General features: G+C 46.6%; 1 protein-coding gene across 6 annotated transcripts in view; it reads left to right on the top strand.

Annotated features, from left to right (window-relative positions):
- The first annotated feature begins 8,811 nt into the window (after nucleotides 1–8,811).
- SOX5 (SRY-box transcription factor 5) overlaps nucleotides 8,812–12,691 on the top strand; it is a 293,023-nt gene continuing 289,143 nt past the window's right edge. For all 6 annotated transcript variants that reach the window (XM_018919866.3, XM_009095179.4, XM_018919869.3 and 3 more), the window contains exon 1: nucleotides 8,812–8,965. In XM_018919866.3, the coding sequence (XP_018775411.1) occupies nucleotides 8,928–8,965 (38 nt within the window). In that variant the 5' untranslated portion in view covers nucleotides 8,812–8,927. The remainder of the gene's footprint in view (nucleotides 8,966–12,691) is intronic.

Genomic DNA, 12,691 nt, shown 5'->3' on the forward strand with positions numbered 1-12,691 from the left:
CTTTAACACAGCTCTGAAATAATGACAAAAAGAAAATGCATCGAAGAGAAAGAGAAATTAAACTTTGTACAACAAAACAAAAGCCACATTAGAAATAGAAAATGTAATTGAAAGCAAAAAGTGGGTGACCAAATGTGCAGTCTGGATTCAGTACAATGTTACATGGCAAGAGAAGAGACACTCAGCTCTGGATCCTCTCCAGGCAGAGGAAAATTTATGACATAAATTTTCTTTGATAAACATTCCTGAGAAACTTCTTTGTATTTTTATCTTAATGAATGTCTGTTTGTCTCAGTCCAGTGGTCTTTTTTTTTTTCCCCTATGTTTTTATATTCTTTTATATCTCCTTTCTGATTCTTTTATATTCTGAATATACCTCAATGGCAAGTGTTGAAGATCTGTCTTAGCAGCTAATTGGTACTAGAGAGCAGCCAGCCCTGGGCCTGGGCTGCATTAGGGCTTCTGAACAGGGTCCCCAGATATTCTGATTTTCCCATATTTATGCCTCAGGACTCTGTGGCAGTATTTTCTCTGTTTTTCCCTGTACCAGGTACAGAGGCATTCCCAGGGGCCTTTAGCACTCTACCCCGGCAATGTTTCTGTCCCAGGTAATGAGGGATGAGGAGCAAGAGTTAAGCCTCCATAGAAAGAGCAATAACAAGCCATTGCTCTGCTTTATACCATACTTAGGTATTTATTTCTCTGTAATAGTGGCTGAATTGAAGTCTGTGTGCTGAAAGTAGGAGTGGAGATTTGTGCTGCTACTCAGAAGTGGAAAATCACTTATGAAACTTCATCAGGGCCCCGTTCAAACAAACACAGGGTTAGGTGTGCTTTGTGAGTTGAAAAGTGAGTGTAACTCTCCATGCTCAGTGATTGCTGGTCACTGCTCGAGGTGTGAGATGGCAACGTGCTTTACAGCTCCTTCCCTTGCATTCAGTGGCATTGGAATCACTGCTTAATTTAGAGTTTGATCTTCACAGGCACTCGTGTAACAAGTTAAATATCAATTGACTCCATTTAATAAACACTGATTTGTATTTATCTTAGCAGGCACTGGGTACATAATGCAGGGATCTCAGGCATGGCATACTAGAAAGGAGTAGAGTTCCAAATTTGTTCTGAATTTGACATTTCAGTGTTTCTATTTGTGAAACATTTTCTAGATAGCAGTTACATGAGTCCTTATGATTATGCAGACTAAAAGAGAATAGAACAGTTAAAGAGTTTACAGAAGGTAGGAATGGTCACTCTTTCTGTGTTCTGTCTAATTGCAACTGCAGTCAAAACTGTAAACTGGTTCAGACAGAGGATATTTCCTAGGAAAGGCCTAATTCTTCCCTGTTCCTCCAGTAAAAAGTGAATACCTGATGGTCATATCATTTGAAAGAACTTTGTATTGCTACTTTTTGTAACCCAATGAAGGGAGGGCAGCCATGAATTAAACTCTGCTTGAGTCATGCACACCTGCAAAGAGTTCAGTCTGGCTAGCTCAGGGTGGCTGCAGCTCTGTGCTAAAAGTGTCACAAAGACTGCAGTGGCACTCCAGGGAAAGCTCTTCTAGCAAGGGAAGCAGGCAGTCAGTGTGGGTGTGGGGAATCTGGATGGCAAACACCAGAGCAAACCTCAGGGCCACAAGAGCAAGGCTGGGATGCCTTCACAAAGCACAATTCTGGGTGCTGTGGACTAGTCCAAAAACAGCCTTGCACTTCTGCTTGCATGCTGCCTGATGATCCATGGGAGCAAAGGTGTTTGTTTCAAACCCAGAGCCCTGGGTGTACAAGTTAGAGCAGAGTGGAAAAAGCAGTGGGATTAGAAATACAGAGACAAAGAGTGATGAGTAACCTGGCTGAGTGCATCAGTCAGAAAAAGAGACAGAGTTGTTATTGTGGGAGTGATGAGGATGGGGGGATCAGCACTGTGAGAGCCACGAAGAAAGGCCCAGTGGGTGGAGCAGGGAGATCTCAAATTCAGTGTGCTGGGAATCAGCTCCACAATTGTTATCTACCACTGCAACTGGAATCAGCTCCACAACTATTATCTACCACTGCAAACAGAGCAGAGCTGTGGGTTTGGGATGCTCAGGTCCATCACCTACCATCACAAACAGAGCAGAGCTGTGGGTTTGGGATGCTCAGGTCCATCACCTACCATCACAAACAGAGCAGAGCTGTGGGTTTGGGATGCTCAGGTCCATCATCTACCATCACAAACAGAGCAGAGCTGTGGGTTTGGGATGCTCAGGTCCATCACCTACCATCACAAACAGAGCAGAGCTGTGGGTTTGGGATGCTCAGGTCCATCTTCTACCATCACAAACAGAGCAGAGCTGTGGGTTTGGGATGCTCAGGTCCATCATCTACCATCACAAACAGAGCAGAGCTGTGGGTTTGGGATGCTCAGGTCCATTGTCTACCGTCACAAACAGAGCAGAGCTGTGGGTTTGGGATGCTCAGGTCCATTTCCTACCATCACAAACAGAGCAGAGCTGTGGGTTTGGGATGCTCAGGTCCATTTCCTACCATCACAAACAGAGCAGAGTTGTGGGTTTGGGATGCTCAGGTCCATTTCTACCATCACAAACAGAGCAGAGTTGAGGGTTTGGGATGCTCAGGCCCAGGAGCTGATGTTGCCTGTTAGGTGCTGATGCCCAGCAGCCCCTGCTCTGCACAAGCACCAGGAGAAGGGATCATGGGCCTGGCTGGGAGCTGTTCTCTGTGCATGTTGGGTGTGGTGGCACTGCCACCCTGACAGCAGGCTGTGGGAATGGCACTGAGGGAGAAGGTCCCTGCTGGCCCTGGCACAGCTGCACAGTGAACAGCCCTGTCCCTCACAGGACCATCCCTGCAGGCAGAAGGAGGAGGGGGAGCAGGAACACCAGCCCCAGGTGAGGCTGGGGCTTTGGTCAGCATGGGGTGTTCCAGGCCAGGAAAAAGCACATTTAAAAAAACCACCTCAGAGCAATAGGTTCCTATTTTAGTAACATTGCATGTTCAGACCCTTAAAGAGGAACTGTAAATTTGAAATCCAGGTATCTTCCTAAAGAATTTCAATCCCAGCTCCTATCCATGGGTATGCTCTCTGTTTTTGTGACTATTTTTTTTAATGGTCCTGGTTTTGTTTAATTTTTTTTCCAAACTGCTTCTGTGCAGACCAAGGATACCAAGACAAACAGTAAAGAGACCTTGTATACAGAAATAATGAAACAATAATAACCCACAGAATAGAGGGAGGTGGGACACTGAGAGACCAACACACGACACAAAACCAGGATTGTGTCACCTCACTAATATTTTTTGGCTTTACAATTAAAAGTTACTCATTGCTAAAATTGACATGTAATTTAATTTTCAATGTGTTTGTGTACTATTTTAATTCCTGAAAATCCCTCCTTATATTATAGTTTGAAAAGCAATTAATGTTGAGATTCCTTTACCCTGGCTGATTCAGAGTGGACAGGATAAAAGAGTATTTCAGCCTTCTTTAAAAAAATAAATAGGGACTTTATTGTAATATTCAGGGAAGTTTGAATTTAGATGAAGGTTCAGATTTCTTTTTAAGGGTAGCATCAGTCCTTTTTACAGGGAGGGTTGCAGATGGTAGGGCCTTGCTAAAAGTGCAAGTGAATAACTGATAAATGAGGGCTTCCCACTTCCAAATGAGATGGTTTTACTTTTCCTTGAAGAAATGCAGTAAATTGAAAAACTCTAAATAGCACAGAAATTTCAGTCCTCCAGACCGCCTTCTCCTTCTCAGATTTTGCTCTACTATATTCAGCATTCAGTTTTGCCAACACTGAACATGCCTGATGTGGCATTTACATTCTGTAAAAAAGGCATAGATTAGTTTTATTTCTAAGAGTTAACTTCTCCTCTTGACACATGTACTTAATTCCCATTAATGGAAATGGCAGCTAGGCATGCACACTGGAAGGAAAAATCTGTTCCTAAGCATATGATCCAAACTGCATTGTAGCTAAACATTTCCATGCTCTGAAGTAAGCACTCATTATTTGCAAGATATTTTTCATCATAAATGCATCAGCCCCGCTCCATTCTCCCTCCACTCTGCCACAGAGTGCTGCAAACACCCTTTCCTAGGAGTCCTGCAGATTCATTCCTAATGCTGCACTTGTTTGGGGGCTGTGCCCAAAAAAGAAAATCCATTTAGGATCTTCAGAGTTCTGCATATTTTCTGTGAGAGTTTTCCAGTAAATCGTTCTGTGGAACATCTTACATTGCCTTGGACTTTGTAGGTCTCTGTTATTAAAACCTACCGTGGAAATAACAAAACCCAAAAAGCTCTTTTTCTTTCCCCCCCCAAGATCTTCCTTTGCTTACAGTATTGCAGTATCTGCCAAAGGCACTAGACTGAAGTGACACCATTTAAGGATTAAAAAAAAAGAAATGTTTCATTTAAGGTTTTCCTTCTTCCAGCATGCTTGTGCAAAGACTTGAGGATTCTGCCTGTGCAATATTCCAGAGTTACAGGGTTTCTAACTTGAGCTGGCCGGATAATTGATTTTTTGGTTCACTTCTTGAATAGGAGAACCACAATAGCAAAAAAAGGAAAAAATAATAAAAATCAGTTAAGCACAGAAATTCTTATAGCAGTTTATGACTTTAGTTGTGTCCCCTCATCCAAATGAAAATCAGAGCTTTTTTGCTTAGTTCAACCCAAACTGTCCTCTCTTTCTGAGCCTTTGTTGTTTGGGCACCCCTTAAAGGAAGCAAAGCAAGAGAAATGCAGATTCACTGAATTGCCAGGGGAGTAGTGAGAGGGTTTTCATTTTTCCCATCAGGTAAAGGCATTTGAACTTGTCTGAATTCTCATTCTGAAAAGAAAGAACTGAGAGCATCAAATGTGGATGCTGGAGGTTGCAAGTGGGTTTTGTAACTACCACCCACTCAGCAGAAAGGGCCACCAGAGCTTCCTATTAGTAGTCAAAAGTTTCAGAACAAGATAGAATTTCTTATGTTAAAAAGTGCACAGTTTCCTGTTATGTACATTTTCTTCTTTCTTGGTGGTTATTTGTCCGAATTTCTCAGTTTTTCCACTCTCTGATGTGCTAGCAGACTCTGTGACATGTCCTGGCAATTTCTAAAAACCAAGCTAAAAGTCAATAAGAAATGATTTTTAGAAGGGTTTCAAGATTCCCTCAAACCACTTAACTTCCTTTTCTCCTTCTTGCAATTGCAGCTGAACTCCTTATGAGAAAGTAATTCCATCAGAAAGTCTTCACTTAACTGTATTGCAGTAATATAGATATGAGCCACATAATCCAGTACAGGACAAGGATACCCTAATACAAAATTACTACAACAGCAACAGCAAGTTGGTTTTTTCTCCTCTTTGGACACCACTCTGTGTCCCCCACTCATCTGGGAGCAGGAACTCAGTAGTTGCAGGAAACATAAAATGAAGGTAAGGGGGAAGAAGGTACCTGAGCACAAAAGGTATTGGGCTAAGAGGAATTGTAAATGAGGTTCAGTAAAAGAAGAGTTCATGACAGAACCATTCAAGGGGGAGATCTCAATCTCCTTCCTTACCTCCATCTCCTCTCCCCTTCTCAGCTCTCCCTTTTGTTCAGTTATCTTCGCTTTCTCTCCCACACTTTTATTTTTCTTTTTTCCTCCTTTTGATATGGTTCTCTCTGCTTCTTCCTCCTCTAGCCCATGTCTTCTTCTCTAACTCCTGATGCTGATGGTGGCTGCTTTGGTTTATAATCATAGTAGCTGAGAGCCAGCAAACCAGGAGCCCCAGTGTGCTGGGAATAATACCAGCTTGGGGGGTGTGATCATTGTCCTGCAAAAGCTCAAGTGGGAAATGAGATGGGAAAGGGGTGAATACAGAGCAGGCAAAGGAAGGACGTGGTGGAAGAAGGGCAGTTGTGGAGAGGAGCTGAGCTGGCAAAAGGATGTGAGGTTAGAGCTGAATGGAGCTAGCATCCAAAGTATGGTTTTAACCAAATGCTCCAGATTTATACTTCTTTTAACAAAAGGTGGTCCTCATTTTCTTCCAGATGGGGCTTCTGTGTGGCTTCACTCTGTAAACTCCTCCCAGGGCCAGGTGTGAGGGAGGCGATAGAAAGAGGGGAAGCAAAGCAAGGGCTGGGACAGAGGGAGCAGCATTTATGGACAGGCAGTGGTGCATCGAGGGGAAAATGAAACACCAAGAGGGGCCCTACAGAACGGGAATACAGAAATGAAGCATGTTTTAAACAAAATAGTAAAAGTAAAAAAATCTGTGGGGAAAAAAGCTCAAATACACATATATATTCAAATATATATATGTATGTTTCAGCAGCATAAGGGCTGTTGTTGACTGTGAGGCATGTGGGGTCTTTGTTTTTCATCCTTTTGCTGGAGTTGGCTGACTGTGTCAACTTGGGCAAGCTACTAAGCCTGCCTGCATCTCAGTTTCCTTATTTGAGGCCAAATTCTCTTACTAAGTAGCCTCCTACTCCACACAGAGATTTGCTGATTTGAATGGAGCCCCTGCAGAGTGAGATACTTTTCAATACAAATAAAGTTTTGGAATCGGCCCTAATTATATTTATTACCTGCAGAGGAGTAATGTGATACTTAACATGGTTTGAGACCCTCAGATGAAAGAGAAAGTATTTGGAATTGTTCTTTTTAATCATTTGCTGCCTTTTCAAAGTCTACTTCACGGCTGTCCTAAAAGGGATAGCCACTAAAGCACAAATGAGAAATCCGTGTAGACATTAACAGGTTTGTCAGGCTCCCATGAACGGACCTCTGTGGAAAATCTTGCCCGCTGGGGGCTACCGGAGGGAGCTGCTTTGCCCTGCCCCGCGGCGAGGAGCCCGGAGATCTCGCTGTTGGCAGGAGCTGGCAGGTTGTGCTGGTGGGGAAGGCAGGCTGGGGCTGCCTCTGCTCATCCTCCTTTGTGCCTTGGCAGAGCTGTGTGCCGCGGCCGGGCCGGGAGCTCCCGATGCTGATGAGCACGACTTGGGAGTGGGTTTGCTGCTGGTGATGAAAGGAGCAGCCCCGGCTCCCAGCTGGCAATGCCTTTATACCAGCGCTGGGCGGACTGGCCTCCGCCTGAGCCTGCTGCTTTCTAACATGTGCACCGGCAGAGAAAAGCAGCAAATTAAACAGTGGAGCTGTTGGATATTAAAAATAATAAGCTTTGCTATTTGGCATTTTTCTTAAGCCAGCGGGCATGACAATTTTGAAAGTTTTCTGGATGCTCCGTGCAAATATGTGTATATATTTCAAAAAGTAAACTTGCAATCTCCGCGCCACTGGGAGGCAGGGATGAGAGGGGTGGCAATGGACCTAATCGAACTGCTGGGGGGTCAAAACCACGTGGGTTTTCAAGGCCCTTAATGTTGTCCAGCTGCAGATAAAAGCGGGGGAACGGAGAATAGAACGAGGGCAGGGGAACTGGAAAGAACGGGGTATAGCTACGTGCTCCTGCGTGGGTGTGTGCGCACGTGTGTGCGGAAGAACAGGGCGCCCGGGTTTTTTCCTCTTTTTTCCCTTTCCCCTCGCGGCCCTGGCGGGCAGTTCAGTGCCAGGCCGGGCCGGGCAGTGCAGGCTGTCGCGGCACTGTGCGGGCAGAGCAGCCCGGCCGATCCCCGTTGGCTGTCCCGCTCCCGGGCCGGCTGGGAGCGCCGTGCCCGCCCAGCGCGCAGGGATGCCCGGCCGGGATGCGGGGGATGCCGGGGCCCGATCCCGCCTGCCTTCCTCGCCCGGCCGATCTCTGTCGGGATAACTGAGTGCGGCGGAGGCTGCGCTCCGCCAGGCAGCCCAGGGGCTCTGCGGCCGCGCCTCGTCCACCTTGTTATCAGCGATTGTCTGGGCAGGGCAATGAGAGGGAGCGCGACCCAGGGGCTTTACTGCTCGCCCGGAGACTGGGGGGGGAAAGGGGAGTGTGATTAAAGAGAAAACGAGAAAAGCCCCAACAGATGAACGGAAAGTTTATTTTTGTTGTTGTTTGAACATCCGTGTGTGTGCGTTCGTGTGCGCGCCCGCTGTTTTGGCATGTGGCTACCTCTTCCCTTGCACACAACGGGGCTGTTTGATGGAGTTTGGAGCTGAGGAAACTTTGGGTTTGTTGCCAGGACGGTTCGCAGCACTTTGTGGAAAGCAAGAGCTAACAGTGAGACCGACAGAGTGAGTGACAAGTTGTTTACAGGTTTCCTTGAAGGGGCCTCTGCTATATTTCAATCTGTCAAAGTTGCTTTTCTTCCCTCAGAACAATGCCTGATTGTTGTGCGGGTGATTTTTTTTTTTTTTTTTTTCTTTCCCCTACCCAAAGAGAGAGAGAGAGAAAGCGAGAGACCGGGAAGGGTGGGGGGAAAGGAATGAAAATTCTTCGGAGCACAAATGCCTTTGGTAACATTTTTATGTGTTCAATCTCTTCTCCCCTATTTCAACTCCGAGAGTTGATAACTGTTTCCATTTAATCAGTCTGCTCTTGTTTTATCTTCTTTCTCCACTGATCTTCCTCAGCGCAGGGGATTTGCTCCTGGTTTGCCGGTTTAGGTGGATTGTCGGACTGCTTTTTGTTTTTTTTTCCCCTCCTCCCCTCCGCCCCCCCTGCCCCCCCTTTATCCCCTCCACCCCTCCACGTTTTTTTAGGACACTGAAGGAGTTGACTTTTCCCGTTTGGCGGCGGCGGGCGAGCAGAATTAAAAGGAAAGGACAGGCCCCCGGAGGTCGCGCGGCGGGGGGAGCCGCGGCGAGCGCTGCGAGCGCGCTGCCCCTTTAAGAGACTGGTCAAGGAGTCCTCGCTCAGAGCGAGCGAGCCGGGAGGGAGGGAGGGAGAGGGAGGGAGGGAGAGAGCGAGCGAGAGAGAAAATCAATCGGTTTAGAAGGTTTGGACTCACTTGACAGGTTCAGTTGGAGGCGACCATAGGTGGCTGCTGTGACAAAGGGAAATTGTGCTTTTCCAGCATGCTAACTGACCCTGATTTACCTCAGGAGTTTGAAAGGTGAGTCGAGTTGTTGGGGCGGGGGTGTGTGTGTGCGTGCGGGGGTGTCTCTTCCCCTTTTTTTTTTTTTTCCTCCCGTTCTGTTTCGTGCTTTGTTTGTTATTGCATTATTATTTCTATTATTATTTTTTTTTAATTCATCCGAGCACGCCTGTTGGCGCGCGTGTGCGCGGATGGGCAGCGGGCACACGGACACGCGGGGCCGGGCGCGCAACTCGGGCAGGAGGCCGGGCAGGAGGGAGATGGTGAGATCGTGCTCCCTCCTCCCCGGGCCCGTCCGCGCTCCCCGGCCCCCGCGCCGTGTCACTGCCCGGGGTGGCGGCCGCCGCCGAGCCCCCGGCCCCGGGCGGCGCGCAGCTTTGTTCGGGGCCGCGGCGCTGCCGTGCCCTCCTGCCGCACACCCTCCGCTATTCCAGCCCGTTCGCCGAGCGCCTTGCCGGGCACAGCTCCCCGCTGCTGCCCGGGCGGTCGGCGGAGCGCTCGGGGGATGCCCGGTGGCGGCCGGGCTCCCGGGCATCCTCCAACTTCCAGCCCCAGGCTCCCGTCAAACTTGGGAAGGCGCTGTGCCGAGCACATGACCTTTTGTTGATCTAGCAGGAGCTATTATTTTTAGGCAAGTTAACATCCCGGCCCTCCGTCAGGAGAACATCTTTCTGCCTGAGGAGAGAGGGGGGGAAGGAAAAAACCGAAGGGAAAAAGAAAGGGAAAAAGTGAAACTCTTGCCTCCAAGTTTTGGCCGTCGCCTCTCGCGGAGTGTCAGGAGCCGGGTCTGGCTGTGACGAGCGGGCTTCGGGTGTGACGTAGATGTGCCCGTCTCCCCCTGCCCGAAACAGGAGCCTTCCCTGCCTGGAATCGAGTTCTTGCTGTCACCGGTGGTGGCTTGTGACCTCCGAGACTTCAGTCCTTATTTCATACGATCTGGTTCTCCCGAGATGTTTGGAAGCGCTTTCTCAGGCTCTCTCGTACGTCCGTGCGTTGATGGTCCCGCATCCCTCCCCTCCGGCTTCTTCTTGAAAGGTTATTAATAGCCCCTTGTGCGGCTGCAGTAAACAACCCAAACTTTCATTTCCAAGCACTAAATGAAAGAATGCCAAGATGCGCGGTACTGAGGTTTTTCTCATCTTCGTGAAAGCTACCTCCTGTATAAACATTTGGTTGTATCTGACTATGCAATACAAGCTAGGTGCTAGACCAGCTGGTTAAAAATATGCTAAGTCAAGCTGTTCATCGTTCAAACCTACTGAATTTGATAGTAAAGGCATAGAAAAGAAGGCAAGATAAAAACATTTTAAGTGGGCTGAGGAACACGCATGCAAAGGAAGGACAGGAAGGAACACTTGAATTAAAAGATCGGAGAAAATTAAAATTTGGAAATGCAGAAAAGAACTATTTTAACACTTTCAATCCTTGTTCTGAAACTAGAGTGCTTCCTTACCAGAAAGTGAAACTGGCTAGGTTGCTCTGCTCCAGGGTTGTCTTTAATGCAATTAATTTTCCAGACTTGGAATACTTGGCGTTTTCCTTCGGTTTGTTAGCATTGCAATAATAGGACAAAATTGGTTTTGTTCACGTGCGCTGCATTAACTTAGTTCAACTACCTGAGGAAACTGTTACTGTTTCTGATGTCAGATTTGATCTGGCATCATGCTCATGTATTTGTCTTTTTCGTGCAATCGATGGATTCAAGTATTTCATGTGCCTCTCTAAGGTTGCACATAGAAATTTCTAAGCGAGCGATTTTGGTTATTCTTTGAACTTCGTGATGAACACAATGCTTGTAAACTCTCTGAAGCAGACAGAAGTCCTTTCATTTTCCTGCTGGGGGACTTTTTTTTAGCTGAAGTCTCTCTGCATTATAAATACAGATATTTATATAAATTTTATATATAAACAAGTCATTTGGGGCAACCATCATCCTTGGAATGAGCTTCCCTACTCCCTTCTTTTTTTTTTCTTTTTTTTTGCCCCTAGGCATACGTTTCATTTTCAGAGATCCCAGCTTTGCTCTTGTAAACATTCTAGTTAAATAATCAATACGCTGCTCTCCTTTTGCCATGCAGATAATAGCAAGCAGCAGAAATGGGAAGCAATAAAAATGAACCTCAGGACATGCAATTTTTTTGTAAATTTTTTTTTAAGCAATTTTTCCTCTGCAGTTGAAATTGGGGATAGAGAGCAGTATCTTTGTTAATCATTACCATTTGTTTACATAGTGTGTGTTTGACTACAGTCACACACACACACACAGACCCAGGCACTGTCCATGTCATACGAGTGTGTTTGTCAGGGAGCAGCCACGAGGACACGCTTCCTCCTGCACAGGGATCTCAGACCCACAAACGCCTGCGGAGTTGTGCCTGTGTGCACGATGCCCAGATCGTTGTTTTCTAGGTGTTTATGGCAGGTTCTTCCCTTGGATTCTGTCAGCACAGCTCTTGGAGCACATTTCTGCAGTCTCTTGGCGTCCAGCTTGTCGTAGCAGCGTGTCCCACTTCAGTTCTGTTATGTGACCCGGCTCCCACCGCTTGTTTTAAACTCGAGCAGCAAATGACAAGGAGGTAAAGGTTTGTCAGGCAAAGTTGTTTGCAGCTCAGATCTCAGAGCAGCCGTGTGTCTCTCAGGAGGTCTCTCCTCTTTCCCCGTTGTCTTTCCCCGGAGGTTTCTGTGCGTCTCAGTGAACTGCAAACACTTCAGAAACTTTCCGTCCCCCCAGCTGAGGAGAGCTGAATTCAGGGGCTTCTCTTCTGTGTCTGTGGCCATCAGCAGGGGGAATTTATGGCACGCACTTGGAATGAAAATGATCCTCGGTATCAGACAAATAAACACTCATTAATTCATTCAGCATCACTGGTAAATTGCAGTAGGTTTTGTGAATTAACATGTATAATTAATTACCGTGTCAAAATTGTGAGGATTTTCGTCCTTCCCTGAGAAGTTCCTTGCACGCCTTTATTTCTGTTGGTGGTTGTTCAGCTGCCTGATTGAGAGGAGCATCAGAATGCGTACGGTGAGGGGGATGATGTTTGCAGCCACATTGTGGGGAGATATTAGAACTGGGATGCACTCCGTGTGTTTCACAGGGAAAGGGGAACTTCTGGGATGTGCTGTGCGAGCGCCTGTGGTTCTAAAGGTCTTGGAAAGAATAAGTCTTTTGTTGTTTGATTTTTCTCTTTCTCTCTCTCTCTTTTTTTTTTTTTTTTCTTTTTTTTCCTTTTTTTTTGAAGTTGGGTCATTATACTTAAACATAACAAGTCGGGCCACAATAGAAAGAAAGTTTACTTCACTGAGGACAAGGTAGAGACGATGCAGCCGGAACCATCGCGGACAGCTGGGAAATTTACAGAATGATAAAAACTCAGAAATGCCCAACATAAAGTTTTAATGTCTTAATAAAATCTGATTAATGAAAAATAGATAAAGTGACTGCTCAACAATATCCCTCGTGTACGGAATGTTCTTAAACCCAAATTAATGACTGCATATTTACATTTCTCTGTGGGCCGAGAGAGAGGCTATGCTAGGCATCCAGACAGAGTGACATCCTTTCTGCATTATTGCCTTCACTTCTTTTGGTCTTTATTTTCAGTGTGCCAGTGGAAGGTGAAGTGGCATGCCGTGCTCGTGGAAGAAGGACGGGTGGGTTAGAGGCTCTGTAGGGGAAAAAGGCAGAGCTGGAAAAGACAAAAGGCGTGGATGGGAGCAGTGGGGATGGGGACAGTGGAGCAA

Source organism: Serinus canaria, chromosome 1A (genome assembly GCF_022539315.1).
Source record: "Serinus canaria isolate serCan28SL12 chromosome 1A, serCan2020, whole genome shotgun sequence".
Lineage (NCBI taxonomy): Eukaryota > Metazoa > Chordata > Aves > Passeriformes > Fringillidae > Serinus > Serinus canaria.